We start from the raw sequence: 18,184 nt of genomic DNA, 5'->3' as shown, positions 1-18,184 counted from the left end.
TGGGTGCCATGAAGGCGCGACTCCCGGGGGTGCCCAGGCCGACCCTACGGCCGCTGCTAGGGGGGAAATCTTCCAGCTGCCACGCACACCTGATTGCACTGGACATGACCAAGCACCCGAAGAAGAAAGACACCGGTGTTACTACAGAGACGGCACGTCGCTCCTCTCCAGTTCAGGGGCTACAGGCCGCCACGTCGGTAACACAAAGACGCCTACCCAGGGCGTTGAGCAGGCTGGAGTCTGGTCAATAAGAGGGTCGCTCAGCCCTGCACACGCCCGTAGCCCCAACAGACCCGAGAGGGCTGGGGGAGGAGAAGGGTCCGTGACAGGGTATCAGATGGGGCGGGCGAGTCCCTAGGAGAGTGGGGAACGTGGCTCATGGCGAGGGCACCGGAGCACCCTGGTTCCAGCGCAGGGGGCGGGGGCAAGGGGTGCGGTTAGTATTCAGTGCAGATCGGGAGAGGCCGCGCCCGGCAGGCACCGGTTCCAGGCTGCCAGGGGCACGCTGGGGGCGGGGCCTAAGCTGCAGGACATGCCACGTGGAGCCACGGAAACACTCTCCCCCTCCCCTGCAAGGCTGATCAGAACCCCCGAGCCTGACACACCCCGGGGAGGGGGGAGACAGCACGGCACAGCAGTCACCACAGCTCCCAGGCTGGGTCTGCCCACCATAACAAACCAGCTCCCCCCCCAGAGACCCTACCATAACAAAGCATCCCCCTGGGGAGACCCTACCATAACAAACCAGCATCCCTGGCTGGGTCTGCCCACCATAACAAACCAGCCCCCCCGGGGAGACCCTACCATAACAAACCAGCCACCGCCCCCAGGAGACCCTACCATAACAAACCAGCATCCCCAGGGAGACCGTACCATAACAAACCAGCATCGCCAGCTGGGTCTACCCACCATAACAAACCAGCCCCCCCAGAAAGACCCTACCATAACAAACCAGCATTCACAGCTGGGTCTGCCCACCATAACAAACCAGCCCCCCCGGGGAGACCCTACCATAACAAATCAGCATCTCCAGCTGGGTCTACCCACCATAACAAACCAGCCCCTCCAGAGAGACCCTACCATAACAAACCAGCCCCCGCCCCCGGGAGACCCTACCATAACAAACCAGCATCCCCAGGGAGACCTACCATAACAAACCAGCATTCACAGCTGGGTCTGCCCACCATAACAAACCAGCCCCCCCCGCAGGGAGACCCTACCATAACAAACAAGCGCCCCCTGCTGGGTCTGCCTTCCATAAAAAACCAGCATGTGCAACAGGGTCGATAACCTTGATTGTTAAAAAAACCCAAAAGGGTATTTTAAAAATTAAATCAGATTTTTTAAAAATATAAATTAAATACTGGTTTATTTTTAAACAATAAACCTATTTAAAATTAAATTGGAAACTGATAATCAACATCACAACCTAAGTTTATAAACTGTTAAAACATTTTAACCCAAATACAGAAACGAAGATTCAGCCCGTCCATATTTGCTGCCGAATTTCCCAGCAAGTCGCAGCACTGAACTGGTGCAAGTCCCCAGATGAGTCCCAGGAGCCCGGGTTTGCCGATGGGCTAAGCCGGCTTCGGGAAGGGCAGAGAGAATATTTTAGCCTTTTCAGTTTATTCAACTAGTTCAATTCACTGGCCAGGCCACCCAAGTTCAGTGACCGACTGGGAGACTGTTTCCTTCCCCAGTCTTGGAGAGGACGAGATCTACTAGTTCTACAATCCTGAAGGCCATGGTAACCAGAAACGGCCGCTACATTTCACTAGCCACAGACGCTTCCTTTGCTGATTAGATCAGCTAGTTTTCACTGCAAAACGCCGCCTGATAAACTTTTTAATTTTTAATGTTTCCAGCCCGTTTGCTTTCATTCAAACGCTGGTTTTGTGCAATTGTCACTGAGTTGAACATTTCCACCCAAACGGAGCTCGACGCAAATCACCCGTAGAAATGGCGTCGTCGTCTAGCAAACGAGAAAGGCACCGTTCGCCCTTCTCTGGAAAAATCACAACCATAGAATGGTAGACTCTGACTCCGGGCAAGTTAAGCCGCACAAACCGTCAACCGACGCCTGTAGCTGGGGGGTATTGTCCTAACTGGCAGAAGTCGTCCTGAATGCCATAAAAGGTTGATGGGAATCAAGACCTCGGCAGGGAAATAACTAAAAAGTACAAGTGCAAAACCTGATTCACAGCACTGATTGAAATGGGCGTTTCCTGATGCTCCCTCAGACTGAGAGCAACGCAGACTTGGCAAGGGGCGACCCTACCATAACAAGCCGACGTACACAACCCGGCAGCGCACAGGCCCCCGCAATGATAACAAGTGAGCGTGTGCAGCTAAGTAACCTCGAGTGTACGTGCGGTAATACAGCAGCCTAGCACCCACGTGCAACACAACAACCTGTGAGCACAGCTCCGTGCTTGAGAGACCCTAGAATAATCAACCGACATGCTTAGCTTGTGTTTCCTCCCCCAGCCAAGCAACCCTATGATAACAAACCCACGAGGCCTGTCTCAGCTCCCTCCGAGAAACACATCAGCACAGGCAGGCCGGTGCTCACTAGCAACCCTACAATAACAAAGAGGGAGCTGCCCCTCCCCCTCCGGCCCCAACATGCCTGTCGGCGACTCCCCACCCCGCGACGGATGGGCAGGGCCCATGTAGGGGGGCAGGGGGTTCTGATCAGCCATTGGCGTCGGGACAAGCCCGCCGGGTTAGAAAACAGACCAAGAAAATGCCCGGAAAAAGAAACCACCACAGCCGTGGGTTATTTACCATTTTCCCGACGGATGACTGGGGGCGCCGGTGAGAGGGGGATGGGGGAGCGGGGAGGGGGAGGGAAGAGAAGGGGAGGAGAGAGGAGGTGAGTGCAACACGTCACCGCACAAAGGAAAAGGAGATGATTAAAACCAGATTAACGCCATTAATGTGGAGTCGGAGCCGCCCCAGGTGGGACGGGAAGGGGGGAGGGGCGTTATTACAATCCGGATTAATAGCAGTGCCTCACTCTGGGGGGGAGCCCGCAACCACACGGCAGCTATGAACACAAACCGAGGGCGGGGAGGGGCCGCGGCGGAAAGAGGGGGAGGGGCCCCTGGTGCCCCGTCAGCTCTAGCTGCAGGGTTCCCCCAGCGGAGACGGGAGGCCGGGCTAGATGGGCCCAGCCCCGTGAGAGCGGCTAATCCAGCCCTTCCCAGCAGCCACTGCAGGATCAGCTCCCTCCCCAGACTTCCCCTGGGGGCAGGGCGGCCCCGACTCATCTCATTGTGCCCCCCATAACCTGCCCTAGACGTCCCCCTTTCACTGGGCGGTGCCCCCAGAGCCTGCCCTCCCAGCCCCCGCCACCTGCCCCGAGAGGGGATCGAACCCGGGACCTGTGGATCTACACACCCCGGCTCCGACTCAGGCCCGTTAGCTTAGAGGCTCCAGCAGCCACAGTCCCAGCACCGGCCGCTAGGTGCTTCCTTAGCGTGAGTGACCCTGCCCCAGGGGCTGCTGGGATTGGGGGCTGAGGTCCCCTGAGGCCATCACTCCCTCGCTGTGGCAGCACCCCGCCACCCCCAGCAGCCCTGGCCAAGAGGGTGAGGGGCAGAGATCTGCTGGGCTGGGGCTGAGATGTGGGGGGGGCCTGGGCCGGGGAGGGATGGGGGGCAGAGATCTGCAGGGTCGGGGGTGAGATGTGGGGCCTGGGCCGGGGAGGGATGGGGGGCAGAGAGCTGCAGGGCAGCAGCCAGGGTGACGGGGGTGGGGGCAGCGCGGACTCACTTGTTCCTTCCTCCGTCACCATGCCCAGCCCCTCGGCCTTGTTCTGCCGCTCGAAGGCGTTGAGGTCCAGGACGCTGCAGGGAGAAATGGGGGTCAGGAGAGCCCAGTGGGGAGGGGTGTGGAGTGACCCTGCCATCAACATCAACCCTCCACCCCCCAGTGCAGCACGACGGAGGGGCCCAGCCCCCCCCCCGGGGGTAGGGAGCAGGGGGCCGCTGCTGGGGGATGGGGACAGGGCCGTGCGATGCCGCTCTGGGCAAAGGGGATCGGTTCCCCTGGGGGTCCCCCCCACGGCTGGCTCTCCGTGGGAACAGGGCAGGGACGGGGACCAGCTGGCACCACAAGGAGAGACGGAGACGGGCCGGACGCAGGAAGGAGAAGGAGACCGGCAGGGACCAGCTCGGCCTGTGGGGCGGGAGGAAGGGACGCAGGCCGGGACAGACGGGGACACACGACGGACGGCCCCGCTCACCTGCAGGTCTGCATCAGGGCCTGCACGCTCTGGAAGAAACCCACCTCCCGCTTCTCCTTCAGGTAGTCCAGCATCTTCTGCGGGGACAAAGGCAGCGACGCTGAGTGGCTACTCAGCAACTACTCACTCGTTACTCAGCATACCCGTTAGTTACTCAACCTGTCCTCCCTCGTTACTCAGCTTGTTACTCAGCCCGTCCTCCCTTGTTACTCAGCCCATTACTCAGTCTGTCCTCCCTCGTTACTCAGCCTGTTACTCAGCTTGTTACTCAGCCCGCCCTCCCTTGTTACTCAGCCCATTACTCAGCCTGTCCTCCCTCGTTACCCAGCCTGTTACTCAGCTTGTTACTCAGCCCGTCCTCCCTTGTTACTCAGCCCATTACTCAACCTGTCCTCCCTCGTTACCCAGCCTGTTACTCAGCCCGTTACTCAGCCTGTCCTCCCTCGTTACTCAGCCCATTACTCAGCCTGTCCTCCCTTGTTACTCAGCCTGTTACTCAGCCTGTTACTCAGCCCATCCTTCCTTGTTACTCAGACCATTACTCAGCCTGTTACTCAGCCCGTTACTCAACCTGTCCTCCCTCGTTACTCAGCTTGTTACTCAGCCCGTCCTCCCTTGTTACTCAGCCCATTACTCAACCTGTCCTCCCTCGTTACCCAGCCTGTTATTCAGCCCGTTACTCAGCCTGTCCTCCCTCGTTACTCAGCCTGTTACTCAGCCCATTACTCAGCCTGTTCTCCCTTGTTACTCAGACCATTACTCAGCCTGTTACTCAGCCCATTACTCAACCTGTCCTCCCTCATTACTCAGCTCATTATTCAGCCTATCCTCCCTCGTTACTCAGCCCGTTACTCAGCCTGTCCTCCCTCTTTACTCAGCCTGTTACTCAGCCCGTTACTCAGCCTGTCCTGGCTCATTACTCAGCCCGTTACTCAGCCTGTCCTGCCTCGTTACTCTGCATGCCTGTTAGCTACTCAGCTGTACTCAGCACATCCTCCCTCATTACTCAGTGTGTACCCATTAGTTACTCAGCACTTACTCCATTGTTATTCAGCCATTACACAGCACGTTGTCCATCATTACTCAGTGCACATTCACTCATTACTCAGCCATTACTCACTGCATACTCCCCTTGTTACTCAGGGCATAAGCTCTCTTTACCCCACACTACTTCACCTGTTACTCAGTGGTTACTAATGTGTTACTTGGACATGACTATCTGGTTACTTAGCAGGTGGCCGAGCTCCTCGGCCATGACTCAGCCTTTACTCCCAGGCTCAGAGGGATCTTTGCCTGCGTAAGGACTGAGTGAAGTGCTGGGGACCTGGCCCTGGGAGTGACACCGGCCCAGCCGTACCTGCTGCACTTCTACGTTGCCTCCGTTCAGGATGGAGATGCCCAGCTTGAGGGTGGAGGACACCATGGCGCCTGGCTCCCCTGCCGACAACCAAGGCAATGCTGGTTACCAGCCTGGCACATGGCACCCCCCTCAACCTGCCAGCCCCCCGTCAAGCCACCCCACTGTCCCTCCCCAGGCGAGGGTCCGATCTCACCTTTGCAGGCGCTGATCATCTGCAGCACCATCTCGGCCGCCCCACGGTTGTGCAGCCGTGACTGCTGGTAGAGCAACTTCTGCTTCTCCATCTCCTTCTCCTGCGGGGTGGAGACACAAGGGTCAGCGCAGGCAGGAGCTGGGGCCAGGACCGGAGGTGGGGGGCGGGGGGGATCACCTACCTCAAAGGAGCCTTCGGCCTCCTCCTCGTCTTTCTCACCACCTTCCTCTTCACCTTCTTCAATGTGACAGCTCTGGAAGTGAGAGGGAGCCAGAGTGAGGGGCTCCCCTTCCAATCCAGATACTATGGCATTACTCCAGTAATACTACACCGGTACTCTGGAGATACTATGTCGTCACTCTGGAGATACCACACTGTCAGTACACTGTTACTCTAGAGACACAACACCATTATTCGGGAGATACTACATTATTACTCTGGAGATACCACACTGTCAGTACACTGTTACTCCAGATATACTACACCACTACTCCAGAGATACTACAAAGTTAGTACATCATTACTCCAGAGACATTATAATGTTACTCCAGGGATACTGTTCCATTAGTACATTGTTACTCCAGAGACATTCTGCTGTTACTCTATTGTTACTCCGGGTATATGGCGCTGTTACTCCAGCAACACGACAATTGTTAGTACTTTGTTACTCCAGCAACACTACATTAATACTATATACTCCAAAGACACATGCTACTACTCTGGAGATACGAAGCCATTACTCCATCATTGCTACAGAGATACTACAATATTACAAAGTGACACTACCTAGATACCCCAAAGCTACTACACTGTTGCTACATCACTGCTCCAAAGATACCACACAGTTATTCCAAAAATATTATACAGCTGCTATGGCATTGCTACTCCAAAGATATTTTGCCATTATTCTCAAGTTACTACATTGTTACTACTGCCCACAGGGCTGTGACCTGGGCGTTTTCCTGCGGCCACTCCAGAGTAGCAGGAACAGAAGTTTGTGAAGGTGCTGGGGAAGGGTAAACTCCCCCTTACTGCAAAGCTGGTGTGAGGGGAGAGTCCGGGAGGGGAGGATTCAAATCCTCTGCTGATTTAATACCCAGAGAGCCGGGTTCGAATCCGGCTCTGCTCACAAGTGCGATGGGCTCTCCTGAGAATGCTCAAACCAGCCCCGGTAAATGATGGGGAGGGGAAATGGGGGGACACACTGGGGAGGGAAGGGGGCGCTGGGTGGGACGTGTGCTGGGAGGGGCCAGGGGGTGAGACGGGCTGTGAGAAGCTGGTGTGGACTTGGGGTCACTCACCTTCGCCATGATGTCGGCGTAGGCCATGTACAGATAGTCCTCGTCCAGTTTGCTGAAAGGCAGCGCACGGGCCACAGTCAGATCCAAGACCACACGCTCCAGAGAGGCCAGCGGAACAGTTCTACAACGGAGCCTGGACCCTCCCCTCGCCAAGCCGGGGATAGAACCCAGGAGTCCTGGCTCCCAGCCCGGCCCCCGCTCTAACCACTAGCCCCCACTCCCCTCCCAGAGCTGGGGAGAGAACCCAGGAGTCCTGGCTCCCAGCCCGGCCCCCGCTCTAACCACTAGCCCCCACTCCCCTCCCAGAGCTGGGGAGAGAACCCAGGAGTCCTGGCTCCCAGCCCCCCACCCACTCTGGGGCCCAGCAGGCGATTCACTCCCCAGGTTGGGTGGCTAGATGTGGATGCTGCCCCCCGCCCCGGCGCCCACCTCTTCTCCGTCAGCGCCGTGCGGCTGAAGTGCAGGATGAGCTGGTGCAGGGGGTCGGGATTCTTCTCCATCTGCTCTTCCTCCTCCTCCTCCTCCTCGCCCGGTTTCTACTCCCCCCAGCAGGACAGCGGAGAGTCAGCAGCTGTGAACCCGCTGGGGGCCCCACGCGTCCCCGCCAGAGAGAGCCTGGTGCGCCCGGCTTTTCCCACACCCAGCCCATAGGCCCAGGGGCCTGCCCCAGCCCCACTTCCAGCCTTTCCTCCGTCACTCCCTCCCCCACGGCCCCCCCACCGCTGACGTCCTGCTGCCCCCAAGCCTCCGGGCCGATGGTGAGAGAGCAGGGAGCAGGAGGGACTGGAAACCGGTGCCTGGGTGTGGATGGGGCCTGGGCAGGGACGGGACCCAGGCGTCCTGGGACCCAGGTGACCTGGGACCCAGGCAGGGACGAGACCCAGGCGTCCCGGCTGTGGGATATGGAAAGCTCAGACCTCCCCTGAGTCCCTGCCTCCCCCAGTGCCCCTGGCTCACGGCCAGGTCGTCGATCATCCTGTCCTCGAAGGCGTGTTCCTCCGTGACGATCCAGGCCAGCTTGTAGCTCTCCAGGAACATGTTACAGGCCCGGTGCCTGGGGGAAGGGGCAGATCAGAGGCCTGGCAGGGGCTGGGGGGCAGGGACTGACCCAGACACCCCCCTCCCCCGGCTGCATCCACTGAGCAGCCAGCATCCCGCCTGGAGCCGTTCTGGGGAGGGCATGGATCCTGCAGGGCAGGGGTGGGGGTGGGGGTGGGGGTGGGGGGCACTGTGGATCAGGGGGGTGGGTTGTACAGGAAGCTCGAGCCCATACAATGGGGGGGGCATGGGCCACACGGCAGGGGCTGTGGCTCCCCCAGCAGGAGAAAGTTGGGGGGCCCGGATCCCCCGGCCGGGGGGAGGTTGGGGGGCCCGGATCCCCAGGCCGGGGGGGGGGGGTGGGGGGCCCGGATCCCCCGGCCGGGGGGAGGTTGGGGGGCCCGGATCCCCCGGCCGGGGGGGGAGGTTGGGGGGCCTGGATCCCCCGGCCGGGGGGGGAGGTTGGGGGGCCCGGATCCCCTGGGCGGGGGCAGGTGGGGGGGCCCGGATCCCCTGGCCGGGGGCAGGTTGGGGGGCCTGGATCCCCCGGCCGGGGGGAGGTTGGGGGGCCCGGATCCCCCGGCCGGGGGGGGAGGTTGGGGGGCCCGGATCCCCCGGCTGGGGGGGGAGGTTGGGGGGCCCGGATCCGGTGCTGACCTGGGCATGTTGTACAGCGGCGTCATGCGGAAGCAGGCGACCACGGCGCGACGGCGCTGCTTGGACAGCAGCTTGTGCCACACGGCCTTCTTCGACTTGTAGGGGTGCTCGGTCTGCGGGGCCACGGGGGGGGGGTTAGGGCCGGGGGGCCCCCCGCACAGCCCCTCCCCCGCACTACGCCTCCCACCCCGCAGCCCCCCGCCCTGCAGCCCCTCCCCCACCACACAGCCCCTCCCCCGCGCTATGCCCCCCGCCCTGCAGCCCCTCCCCCGCCGCACAGCCCCTCCCCCGCGCTATGCCCCCCGCCCTGCAGCCCCTCCCCCGCGCTATGCCCCCCGCCCTGCAGCCCCTCACCTGCTCCAGGTGGAAGAGCACAGCCGACACCTCCTGCACCCGCCGCACAATCTTCTCGGGCCGGTTGGCGTCCTCGGCCTTGCCGGACATCTCGCGGTACAGGGCCATCTGCCAGCGCATGGACGCGGGGTTCTCGCACTGCCGGGGGGAGGGGCTGTCAGACACGGCGCCTCGGGGCGGGGGAGGGGGGAGACGTACATCGGTCCATGGGGCAATGGGGGGCAGGCCGGAGCCCGGGTGTCCTGGGCTAGGGCATGGCACCGGGGGAGCAGAATGGGAGAGGGCCCATGGCGCCCGGAGGGGCTGAGAAAGGGGGACGGGCCCGTAGCACCCAGGGGGGAGGGAGCGGCTGGCCTGGGGCACCCAGAGAGGGGAGAAGGTGGGGCCAGCCCATGGCACCGGAGAGGAAAAGGGGGGCTGGTCCGTGGCACCCGGGGGAGGGGAAATGGGGGCTGGCCCGCGCTGCCCGGGGGGGAGGGGGGAGCCGGCCTGGGGGGGACCCTCACCTTGCCCTGCAGGTGCAGGTTGTTGTTCAGAACATCCCGCACCTCCTCGTCGGTGTCTTTCTGTGGGGGGGGGGGGGTGCAGAGTTCGTCACCCAGGGTGAGGAGCCGCTCCCACCCCAGCAGTTCATCGCCACCCCTCCAGCTCCGCCCCCCGCCAGAACCCCCCCCAACTCACTGCACCCCCAAGGACAACAGCCCCACCTGGTTCCACCACTGGCTCCTCCCCCTGCTCACCCCGGCTCCTCCCCCACTCTCCCTGGCTCCGCCCCTTCTCTCCCTGGCTCCGCCCCTTCTCTCCCTGGCTCCGCCCCCTGCTCCCCCTGCTCCCCCCGGCTCACCAGGGCGTAGCGGCCCTTGGCCAGGGTGATGAGCTCCTGGTCGGTGGGCGAGCACATGTTGAGGCCGATGGGCAGCATCTTCTTCAGCGTGGCCACGATGAGCGAGGTCTGCACGGAGTAGCGATCCCCCCGCCGCTTCTTCTTGGTCCGCTCCTGCTCTGAGCTGCCCGCCTGGGGGGGTCCGGGGTGTGTGTGTCAGGGCGGGGCCCCGGCAGCAACCCCCCCAGCCCCCCCCGGTCCTCTGCCTCCAGCCAACATGCCAAGGCAGAAGCGTCCGGCCACAGCAGTGCCCCTCCCGCCCTGAGAGGGGTACCTGGCTAGCCACACCCCCACCAAGCTAGAGGGGTGGGGCTTCCCAAGGGGGGCGGGGCTTCCCACCTCCGTGGGGGAGGGGAGGAGCAGGGCCACTTGAAAAGGGAGAAAGGGCAAAGATGGAGGGTTCGGGGGGGCACCCTCAGGGACTAGCATAGCTCAGCTGGTGGCCCCCCCCCCCCCCGCCAGGGGACACGATCGCTCAGTCACGGACGCTGACAATTCAGGAATCTCCAGTTCTGAACCAGCCGCCCGGCCCAGCCCCTCCATGTCACCCCCCACTCTGGTACAGCGGGAGGCTCAGGGCTCCCCGAATTCACCTGGGAACGGCCGGTGAGCTCAGGCCGCGGGAGCCCAGGGTCACCTCAGCGGGGGGCAGTGGACCCGGCGAGCCGCCGGGAAACACAGGGTCCGAGGGAGCTGTCACGGGCTGTTCGGGGGTACTCTGGGCAGGGGCGGAGACACCCCCCCAGGGACACCACAGCTCTTCCTGGGGCGGCCCCTGCCCAGCTTAGAGAGGGGGGAGCCAGACCCCTGGAGGGGGCACAAACCAGGGAGGGGACGGCGCAGACAGCTCCCCTGCACCCCAACAGCTGCGCCCCACCCCACAGCACACGCAATCCGGCAGGCAGGCAGGGCAGCATAATCTGCCTGCGACATCCCTGGGCCCCGCCTCCTCCCCTCCCCTCCGGCTGGGATGTCACGAGGGGTGATTATGAGATCCGTGATCCGGGGCTGGCAGAACCCTCCCCGCCCCCCACTGCCCAGCTTTGCAGAGCGAGAGCCCAGAGAAACCCAACCGGTTCGGATCAGGAGCCAGAGACAGCTGGCCTGGCGCATGCGGCTTCGGGGCTGAGAGACAGCTGGGGGCAAGGAGAAAATGCCGGGGGGGGGCAGAGATCCCCCATGCTGGGCCCCACGTCGCCGGTGAAAAGCCCTGGCAGAGGGAAGGTGGCGCGGGGCTGCACCACCAGGCCTACCGCACGGCTGCGAACCCCGGGGACCGGTGGGCTGGGTGCGCTGATAGCCGACGGGCCGGGTGCCTACAGAGCCCGTGGGCCGGGTGCAGCGGGCACCATAGCTCGCCCAGCCTGCTGGGACGTGCGACGCAGGGTTCCGGGGGCACACGGGGAGCTGGGGAGGACCCCACCACTGGGCGGGGGCGGGCGGGGGGCTGGCAGATCAGACACAGACACAAGGCGCCATGCGGTCTCTGTGCGGCCGAAGAGAAGTGAGACGCTACCTGGCCTTCTCCAGACTAAAGGAACCGGGCCAGGAGAGAAGGGGAGACAAGACAGAAGAGACACGTTAGACGGGCCACGAGCCCCCCGGCGGCTGCAGCGCACGCCCGGGATGAGAGCGGGGCCGCCCAGGGCACGGTGCCCCCAGCACAGATATAAGACAGCGGTTACGTGGGGGGAGGATGGCCCGGTGGGTAGATCGGTGGTGGCAGGACAGCACCCTGTAGACTGGATCAGGGGGCTCATGGGACCAGCCCCCAGCACCCATCACAGTGGCTCACGGAGTCACCAGGAAGCCCCCCGCCAGCCCAACACACAGGGAGAATCTGCGCCCCGGGCCCCCTTCTCCGCCGGCGCCGTGAGCTCTGGGCCCCCCGGGGAACCAGCGTGCAGACGACCATACAGCAGGGCTGCCCCCCCGCCCTCCCAGCCGGACCCGAGAGCCCTCGGGACGGGATCTGGCACCGAACGTCGGCGCCCGGAGTCACACGAGCGTTTGCACGTCTGGAGCAGGGGCTGCCGGGGAGCCGGGTCGGGCAGCGTCCAGGTGAATCCCTCGCGATTGCCCTGCCCCACAGGCCCCGGGCAGGGCTCCCCTGCGCCCCACGGCGCCTCACCTTGGACATTTTGCTTTTGCTGTCGGCCGTCAGGAAGGACATGTTGTTAATTTCGTTCTGCACCACGAAGTTCTGCTCCTCCCGCTTGAAATTCTGGGGGAAGGGACAGAGTTGTCCTCCCGGAGCCCAGCATCCACTGCCGAGCCCCCGCCCTGCTCCCCGCAGCCGAGCGCCCCCAGCCGAGCCCCCGCCCCACTCCCTGGAGCCCTGCGCCGAGCCCCCACCCCGCTCCCCGCAGGCGAGCGCCCCCAGCCGAGCCCCCGCCCCGCTCCCCGCAGCCGAGCGCCCCCAGCCGAGCCCCCGCCCCGCTCCCTGGAGCCCTGCGCCGAGCCCCCGCCCCGCTCCCCGCAGCCGAGCGCCCCCAGCCGAGCCCCCGCCCCACTCCCTGGAGCCCTGCGCCGAGCCCCCGCCCCACTCCCTGGAGCCCTGCGCTGAGCCCCTGCCCCGCTCCCCGCAGCCTGGAGCCCCCAGGCGAGCCCCCGTCCCGCTCCCGGCAGCCTGGAGCCACCAGCCGAGCCCCCGTCCCGCTCCCGGCAGCCTGGAGCCCTGCGCCAAGCCCCCGCCCCACTCCCCGCAGCCTGGAGCCCTGCGCCGAGCCCCTGCCCTGCTCCCCGCAGCCTGGAGCCCTGCGCCGAGCCCCCGCCCCACTCCCTGCAGCCTGGAGCCCTGCGCCGAGCCCCTGCCCTGCTCCCCGCAGCCTGGAGCCCTGCGCCGAGCCCCCGCCCCACTCCCCGCAGCCTGGAGCCCTGCGCCAAGCCCCTGCCCCACTCCCTGGAGCCCTGCGCCGAGCCCCCGCCCCGCTCCCCGCAGCCTGGAGCCCTCCGCCGAGCCCCCGCCCCGCTCCCCGCAGCCTGGAGCCCTGCGCCAAGCCCCTGCCCCACTCCCTGGAGCCCTGCGCCGAGCCCCCGCCCCGCTCCCCGCAGCCTGGAGCCCTGCGCCGAGCCCCGGCCCCGCTCCCCGCAGCCTGGAGCCCTCCGCCAAGCCCCTGCCCCGCTCCCCGCAGCCCAGCGCCCCCCGCCGAGCCCCCGCCCCGCTCCCCCCAGCCCAGCGCCCCCAGCACTTCCCCGCCCGTCCCTGCGGCTGGCTCCTGGCACCTCCCACCTGCCCCCACTTACATGCGACTTGGACCAGTAGATGAACACCTCGCCCACCATGCGGAACAGCTCCTCGGCGTCCGAGTTGGGCTCCATCAGCCACTTGGCCCTGGAGACACACAGGGCACCATCAGCTGATGCCCGACCTCCACCTGGCACTGACAGGGCCCCCTGTGCCAGGGCGGGGGAGGGGGTGCGTTCCGAGCTCCGGCAGGATTTGAACCAGGGACCCTGCTACCCAAGGCTGGAGCTGCTGGAGTTCTGAGGGGGCGTGGCTCCCCCAGGCTGGGCCCCGCCCCCTTCCATGGCATGCCCTGGCCAGGCCCCGCCCCTTCCTGTGGCACATGCAGCAGGCCCCACCCTCTACCATGGCTCTCCCAGGCCAGGCCCCACCCCCTGCCGTGGCTCTCCCAGGCCAGGCCCCGCCCCCTGCCGTGGCTTTCCCAGGCCAGGCCCCGCCCACCTGTTGTTGTCCACGTAGCGGATGAGCAGCGGGTAGAGGGCGTACAGGTCCCGGCAGAGCACCGAGAACTCGTCCCGGATCAGCAGCTCCGCGTCCTCCGACTCGGTCTTGGCCTCCAGCCGCAGCTGCTCCTCCTCGGCCACCACCTTCCCCGAGCGCTTCTTCAGCTTCTCCATGGTGGGGATGAAATGCGAGCGCAGCAGCTCGGGCCGCGCCTTGCTCACGATGGGCTGGGCGAAGACTGGGCGGGACGCGGGTGGGGGGTGAGCCAGCTGGTGTCCCCCCGGGGCTCCATTCCCCGCCCCCCTGAGCCAGCCAGCCCCCGCCCGGGGGCCGGATTGGAGCCTCGTGTGCCATTCACCGCCCCCACCCCGAGCCAGTCAGCCCCCCACATGGGAGCCAGCACCTCCTTCCTTGCCCCCTCCCCCGGATCCGAGCCGGTGCCCCCCAGGGGGAAAGGACCCATGTCCCATTCCCCACCCCCTTGATCCAGCCAGTCCCTGCCCTGGGGCTGGGTCAGGGCTGGTGCCCCCTCGAGGGGAAAGGTCCCGTGTCCCATTCCCCACCCCCCTGAGCCAGCCTGTCCCCTGGGTCTGAGCTGGTGCCCCCCCCCAGCCCCTGCCCCTCCCCCGGTACCTGCCAGCCTCTTCATCCAGGAGGCCTCGTCAATGCCCAGGTTGTTGACGATGATGCGCAGGATGTTCCCCAGCAGGGTGTTGAGGTGCTCGGAGGTCACCTGGGTGCACCAGGGCCCCTGGGGGAGGGTCTCGGGGCCCCGCTCCCACCAGCGGGGTAGGTAGTTGCAGAGCATGGGCAGCGTGACCTCGATGACGTGCGGCATCTCGGTGTAGCGGGCGCCCGACTCAGCCAGGCCGCTGATCTCCCTCATGAGCCGCTCCAGCTCCGGGATGTCGGGGCACATCTCCTCCACGCAGCTGGGCAGCCCCAGGACTGGGGGGGGGCGGGAGCGTTACCCGGGGATCCCATGGGGCGGGCGGAGTGACAGGGGAACCCCTGGGGGGGAGGGGGTCCCCTGGGATTCCTGAGACCCAGCCACATCCCCACGGGGGGGGTGGAGGCACAGAGTGGGGGGCCCCTTGGCCTCTGGGCCCTTCCCAAGGAGAAGCCTCGAACTGCAGACACTGTGGGGGCCACCCCTGTGTCTGTGGGGGGCTGACGGGGTATGGGGGGGCCGATGGGGTGGGGGGGCCGACGGGGTGTGGGGGGGCAATGAGGGGGGTGGGGGCACTCACTGGCGCGCTCCCGCGGCGACTTGGTGGTGTAGACGGAGCAGGGGTTGTGCATGTTCAGGTGCGGCTCCAGGAAGGCCACAGGCATCGCGGCTGCCAACCGGGCCAGGCACTCGCCCAGGGCGGGGCGCTGCCTGGGGGGCGAATCAGAGACCCTTCAGCTGGACACTCGTCCCCATCCCGGCTCCGTCCCACACACCAACCCCGATCCATCGCCCCTGCGCCCTCCCCCCGACCCCCCCGATCCATCGCCCCTGCGCCCTCCCCTCCGATCCCCCCGGCTCCATCGCCCCTGCGCCCTCCCCTCCGACCCCCCCTGGCTCCATCGCCCCTGCGCCCTCCCCTCCGACCCCCCCTGGCTCCATCGCCCCTGCGCCCTCCCCTCCGACCCCCCCGATCCATCGCCCCTGCGCCCTCCCCTCCGACCCCCCCGGCTCCATCGCCCCTGCGCCCTCCCCTCCGACCCCCCCGGCTCCATCGCCCCTGCGCCCTCCCCTCCGACCCCCCCCCGGCTCCATCGCCCCTGCGCCCTCCCCTCCGTCCCCCCCGTGTCCATCGCCCCTGCGCCCTCCCCTCCGACCCCCTGGCTCCATCGCCCCTGCGCCCTCCGATCCGATCCCCCCCCCAGTTCCATTGCTGCTCTGACCCCCCCCCAGCTCCATCACCTCTGCACCCTCCGATCCAATCCCCCCCCCCAGTTCCATTGCCGCTCTGACCCCCCCCGGCTCCATCGCACCTGCTCCCTCCCCTCCGACCCCCCCCCGGCTCCATCGCCCCTGCGCCCTCCCCTCCGACCCCCCCTCTGCATCGCCCCTGCACCCTCCCCTCCGACCCCCCCGGCTCCATCGCCCTCCCCTCCGACCCCCCCCGATCCATTGCCCCTGCACCCTCCCCTCCGACCCCCCCCACAGCCTCCATCGCCCTCCCCTCCGACCCCCCCCAGCTCCATCGCTTCTCTGACCCCCACCCCCGGCTCCATCGCCCCTGCGCCCTCCCCTCCGACCCCCCCCACAGCCTCCATCGCCGCTCTGACCCCCACCCCCAGATCCATCGCCCCTGCGCCCTCCCCTCCGACCCCCCCCACAGCCTCCATCGCCCCTGCGCCCTCCCCTCCAACCCCCCCAGCTCCATCGCCCCTGCGCCCTCCCCTCCACCCCCCCCAGCTCCATCGCCTCTCTGACCCCCACCCCCGGCTCCATCGCCCCCACGCCCTCCCCTCCGACCCCCCCGATCCATCGCCCTCCCCTCCGACCCCCCCCCCGCTCCATCGCCCCTGCGCCCTCCCCTCCGACCCCCCCACCACAGCCTCCATCGCCTCTCTGACCCCCACCCCCGGCTCCATCGCCCCCACGCCCTCCCCTCCGACCCCCCCCCCAGCTCCATCGCCCCTGCGCCCTCCCCTCCGACCCCCCCACCACAGCCTCCATCGCCGCTCTGACCCCCACCCCCGGCTCCATCGCCCCTGCGCCCTCCGATCCGATCCACCCCCAGATCCATCGCCCCTGCGCCCTCCCCTCTGACTCCCCCCCCACGGCCTCCATTGCCCCTGCGCCCTCCCCTCCGACCCCAACCCCTCCGCCCCCGCCCCCTCCGCCCCAGCCCCCCAACTCACCGCTCCACGTAGGGGTTCCTGGTGGTGCCCAGGGAGTAGATGCTACACAGGGTCCGGTAGCAGGAGACCTGGACGTCGTCCACTGGGGGTGGGGAGGGGGCAGATCAGAGAGGGGGGCACTGCCTGGCTCTTGGGATGATTCACCATGGAAACGGCGGCCCTGCGGCTGGGGCGGCCCCCGTGTGGGGTGGGGAGGCGCCGGGCGCTGCCACTTGGTGCCGGGCCATGGGGGTCCGGCCGCACCCCTGGCACCCCTCCAAATTCCCTCCCCCCCCCGGTGCCCCCCGTCCCCAATCCCCAGTCCCCCCCTCTCCCCTGGCGCCCACTAGCACCCCCCACCCCCTGGTGCTCCCCCCCCCGAGGCCCCAGCTCCCCCTTACGGATGACGTCGTCCCCGAACTGGTGCTGGGCGATGTGCTCGAAGAGGGAGGTGAGCACGGGCAGCAGCACCACCGTGGTGTAGTTGATGTTCTGCGCCACGCCCTTCACCTGGGTGCGGGACTGCGACACCTTGCCCAGCTTGAGGTTCTCCACCATCTTCTCGATGTCCTCCGAGGCGCTCTCGAAGAACGAGCGCAGCCCGGCCTTGACGATCTCCGGCCCGGACTTCATCACCGTCCTGCCACGAGAGCGGCTCAGCCGTGGGGTCCCTGCGTAAGCTGCGCCGCGCCCCACCCCAGAGGGGACGCATCCCCCCACCGGGCGAGGGGTCCCTGTGTAACTAGCCCCGCGCCCCACCCCAGAGGGGACGCATCCCCCCACCAGGCGAGGGGTCCCTGTGTAACTAGCCCCGTGCCCCACCCCAGAGGGGACGCATCCCCCCACCGGGCGAGGGGTCCCTGTGTAAGCTGCCCCGCGCCCCACCCCAGAGGGGACGCATCTCCGTGCCGGCGAGGAGTCCCTGTGTAACTAGCCCCGCGCCCCACCCCAGAGGGGACGCATCCCCCCACCGGGCGAGGGGTCCCTGTGTAAGCTGCCCCGCGCCCCACCCCAGAGGGGACGCATCCCCCCACCGGGCGAGGGGTCCCCGCGTAACTAGCCCCGCGCCCCACACCAGAGGGGACGCATCCCCCCACCGGGCGAGGGGTCCCTGTGTAAGCTGCCCCGCGCCCCACCCCAGAGGGGACGCATCCCCCCACCGGGCAAGGGGCCCCTGTGTAAGCTGCCCCGCGCCCCACCCCAGAGGGGACGCAACCCCCCACCGGGCGAGGGGTCCCTGCGTAAGCTGCCCCGCGCCCCACCCCAGAGGGGACGCATCCCCCCACCGGGCAAGGGGCCCCTGTGTAAGCTGCCCCGCGCCCCACCCCAGAGGGGACGCAACCCCCCACCGGGCGAGGGGTCCCTGCGTAAGCTGCCCCGCGCCCCACCCCAGAGGGGACGCATCTCCGTGCCGGCGAGGGGTCCCTGCGTAAGCTGCCCCGCGCCCCACCCCAGAGGGGACGCAACCCCCCACCGGGCAAGGGGTCCCTGTGTAAGCTGCCCCGCGCCCCACCCCAGAGGGGAGGGGACCCAGCCCGAGGGGCTCACCTGGCATCCAAGGAGCGAGCCAGGATGTGCAGGCAATTCACCACGGCGGCAGCGTCCGTGCCTGGGGAG

The 18,184-nt window shown here is 66.4% G+C and overlaps 1 protein-coding gene across 1 annotated transcript in view; it reads right to left on the bottom strand.

Moving 5' to 3' along the window:
- The window catches only part of LOC123349812 (ryanodine receptor 1-like), a 119,414-nt gene that overhangs the window by 29,456 nt on the left and 71,774 nt on the right, over positions 1-18,184 (bottom strand). Inside the window, 20 exon segments of the mRNA XM_044988008.1 lie at positions 3,781-3,854; positions 4,253-4,329; positions 5,610-5,689; positions 5,806-5,905; positions 5,987-6,058; positions 7,107-7,158; positions 7,536-7,642; positions 8,064-8,160; positions 8,802-8,914; positions 9,156-9,293; positions 9,662-9,721; positions 10,000-10,170; positions 12,170-12,262; positions 13,285-13,372; positions 13,727-13,967; positions 14,363-14,677; positions 14,980-15,110; positions 16,589-16,670; positions 16,969-17,207; positions 18,116-18,176. Coding sequence (XP_044843943.1) covers positions 3,781-3,854; positions 4,253-4,329; positions 5,610-5,689; positions 5,806-5,905; positions 5,987-6,058; positions 7,107-7,158; positions 7,536-7,642; positions 8,064-8,160; positions 8,802-8,914; positions 9,156-9,293; positions 9,662-9,721; positions 10,000-10,170; positions 12,170-12,262; positions 13,285-13,372; positions 13,727-13,967; positions 14,363-14,677; positions 14,980-15,110; positions 16,589-16,670; positions 16,969-17,207; positions 18,116-18,176 — 2,391 coding nt within the window.

Source organism: Mauremys mutica, chromosome 15 (genome assembly GCF_020497125.1).
Source record: "Mauremys mutica isolate MM-2020 ecotype Southern chromosome 15, ASM2049712v1, whole genome shotgun sequence".
Taxonomy (NCBI): domain Eukaryota; kingdom Metazoa; phylum Chordata; order Testudines; family Geoemydidae; genus Mauremys; species Mauremys mutica.
Note: the sequence above shows the minus strand (reverse complement) of the source record. Positions and strands in the feature narration are given on the sequence as shown.